This window comes from Myotis davidii, unplaced genomic scaffold, assembly GCF_000327345.1.
Source record: "Myotis davidii unplaced genomic scaffold, ASM32734v1 scaffold174, whole genome shotgun sequence".
Taxonomy (NCBI): Eukaryota; Metazoa; Chordata; class Mammalia; order Chiroptera; family Vespertilionidae; genus Myotis; species Myotis davidii.
This window is the reverse complement of record NW_006289087.1, coordinates 5,893,614-5,896,795: the sequence shown is the minus strand read 5'-3', so window position 1 is coordinate 5,896,795 and position 3,182 is coordinate 5,893,614. Positions and strand designations below refer to the sequence as shown.

The window sequence follows — 3,182 nt, the reverse complement described above, 5'->3', positions numbered from 1 at the left end:
GTGCATCCCTGCCTCCCACCCCAGCCAGTGCACAAGAGAAGAGGCACATAGTAGAAAGAGCAGTGATGCTCTTAGATACTCGGTCTTAGCCAAAATGCAGAGAAGAGAGAATTATGCTCTCAGACTAACAGAACGATATACTAATGGTAACTGAAGTGCAGCAGCATGGATTAAAAAATGCTATGTAGTAAGAACAAAAAATTGTTTTAATAAATATTTTAAATATCATGGAAAAGTGTTTTATTTTTAATTAAGCATATTGGATTTTAGTAAAAAGCCAAATAAACTGGTTTGAGTTCTCTTTTAGTAATTACACCTGTTACCCCTGTCCACACTCTAATCGAGGTGTTAATGAAGAGTGTAAGGGCCAAAGGCAGGCAGTGGGAGCAGTGTGTTGAAAAGAGCCCAAAAATCTCAAACCCTTGAATAATTAGCTATTATAATTATAAACACACACACACACACACACACACACACACAGTGAAACAGATTTGACTGGTTTATGAGAAACACATACTAGTTGCTTGGAGACAGGAACACCAAAGAATTAATGGATATACTCCCAACCCAAGATAAATTTATAAACTAACCGGGAGAAAAAGAAACCCACACGGAATTAGCATTCCAGCACATCTTCACAAATACAGCAATGACCACAAATGCATGAAAGTAAATGCCCACAGATATACAGGAAATGGGAAGAACATTAAAGACGGTGTAACTTTGAAAAGTGATTAATTTATTTTCAGAATGTACTTTACTCACAGGGGGAAATCATATCACTGAATATAAAGATGTTTCTTATCTGCCAGTCTTTCCATCTAAATTAGAAAGGGAATGGCAACATAAATGGGTGCAGTCAATTAATAAACAAGCAATAAATTCGGGGGCGACATAAAACAAAATATAGATATACTTGTTACCTGTTCTAGCCCTTATATTGTGTGTGTGTGTGTGTGTGTGTGTGTGTTTCCTTTTAGGGATATTTCTTTACCTGTCTTTCTCCACATTCAAACTGTAAGTTCTTTGAGGGAAAAGGATTTTATTAAGTTCAATATCGCCAGGTCCTAATATTGGGTATATCTATCAATGTATGACAACCTACTAATATATATTGGGACTCTAGGAAATATTGAAGAATTACCATTATGTCTAATAAACGCTGGCATCAAAGAATCAAAAATATATCAACCAACTAAGCAGGACAGAAAACACTGCATTTTACAAAATATACTGCCCAAAAAAGTCACTGTTGGCTATAAAAAAGTCATTGTACATATAATTAAATAAAAATATTTCATTATTAATTCTCATAAATATTTACCTCCCAATCTGAGGATCAAATCCAAAGTAAAGGTCCCTACAACGGTCACAACTTAGCCCAGCGGTGGAAGCATCTTGGCAAACACACTGGCCAGTTCGGCTGTTACAGATGTGATGAGCTGCCCCAGCTGTGTGGCAGGAACAGGGCAGGCAGCCAGTGGCATTGCCCGGAGAGATATAAAAGCCTGGAATAAAAAAGTGAAGATATTTTATATATGCTTCCTAGCCAGTCTTTTCTTTAAATGATCATATTTTGATTACATCAAAACACAGAACACTCTGTAGGAGCACTAAATGAATTCCCAGTACAAATGTGCTTATAGCTGTGCTTAGCTCTGTGCCAATTATCACGAAAGCGAGGGTGAGTCAATAATTGGCATTGTACCTGCTATCTTTGTACCCAGGCAACTAAAACTCAGTGCATTGAAAACCTACTTCATGGCCTTCCTTTAATCATCTTCATTTCAACAAATGGCCTCGCCATCTCTTTAGATACTCAACCTAGAACCCTGAAACATCCGAGCTAGGAGAACCAATAGAATACAAGGTGCCCAGTTAAATTTGAATTCCTAATGAACAATGACTTTTTTAGTAAAAGTATGTTCCATCTGATATTTGCTCATATTAAAAAATTACCTGAAATTCATGAAAGAATGTGAATAGATTAGCCAAAGAACATGTATGCATAACCCACAGACACAGACAACAGTGGGGTGAAGGCGAGAGGGGAACAGGGGCTGGATGGAGGTGGGCAAAGTGGGGGGAAATGGGGACACTGTAATCGTGTCAACAATAAAAATAAAGTTTAAAAATATCCGAAATACTGTATTTTTGTTAAAACTGTTAACTAGCTTGCGTCCTTCACTTGCCCTGGCTTCATGTAGCTAATTACCAAGTCAACGGGTCTTGTCTTCTAAGAATTTTACTCTACTCACCACCCCTGCCGTCACCTCCCCAGTTAAAGTCACCACCAAGTTTGTCATCGTTAACACTGTCTCCCAGAGGCATGGTAAGAGCTTTATATTCATGACCTCAATTGGTTCAGCAATGCTACTAATTCAGGCATTATTATTCTATCTGTTATATAAATTATAAAACTGGAGGTAAGAAAGATTAACAAACTTTCCTAAAATGATAGTATTAACAAACAGCGGAATCTGCACTTGAACCCAGGCATCTCAGCTTGAGGTTACCTCATCCAATGGTATTTCTCCTGTTCCCTTCAGTCTATTCTTCATACTGTAGGTGGAACAGCCTTTTTCCAAGTATAATTTCAACATTTCATTCCTCTATTTAAAAAAATTTAATGACTTTCTATTTCTTTAGGAATAAAATACCAAAATCCCTAACATGGCCTTTAATCCTCCATGCAGGTCCCACCTCTCTCTCCAGCTTCAGGTCGCTGCTCATCACTAGCTCAGTCTGCTCCATGCTTCCTTCTTCTACTGAGACCTCACAGCCTTTTCCAGCTGCAATGACTTTGAGCCCCTTTTCTGTTTAGCTTGTGCCTACACACAACAGGTCTTGTGACTTCCTTGAGGAACCTAACCTAGGTCAGCTTAGGCTTGTCTGTTACAGCTTCACAGCATCCTATTTATTTCCTTTGGAGTCTCATGAAAATGATAATCTCATTTCCACCAGATTGTTTTCTCCATGAAGGCAGGGACCACAACGGATTAGCTCATCTCTGTCTCCCCAGCATCCAGTGCAGTCTTTGTCACAAAGTAGGCAAAAATGTAGCCAATTATTAAAACAGGCATTGATTTCCACAAGTACTATATTTTTAATCCCGCATAATTTAAATTATGCACCCATTTTTATCACAGCAAAAACAAAGGATGAAAAATAAGATTCAAAAA

The 3,182-nt window shown here is 38.0% G+C and overlaps 1 protein-coding gene across 1 annotated transcript in view; it reads right to left on the bottom strand.

Annotated features, from left to right (window-relative positions):
• Positions 1–3,182, bottom strand: part of USH2A (Usher syndrome 2A (autosomal recessive, mild)) — a 442,266-nt gene that overhangs the window by 366,835 nt on the left and 72,249 nt on the right. The window contains 1 exon segment of the mRNA XM_006761291.2: positions 1,325–1,508. Within this exon segment, the coding sequence (XP_006761354.1) occupies positions 1,325–1,508 (184 nt within the window).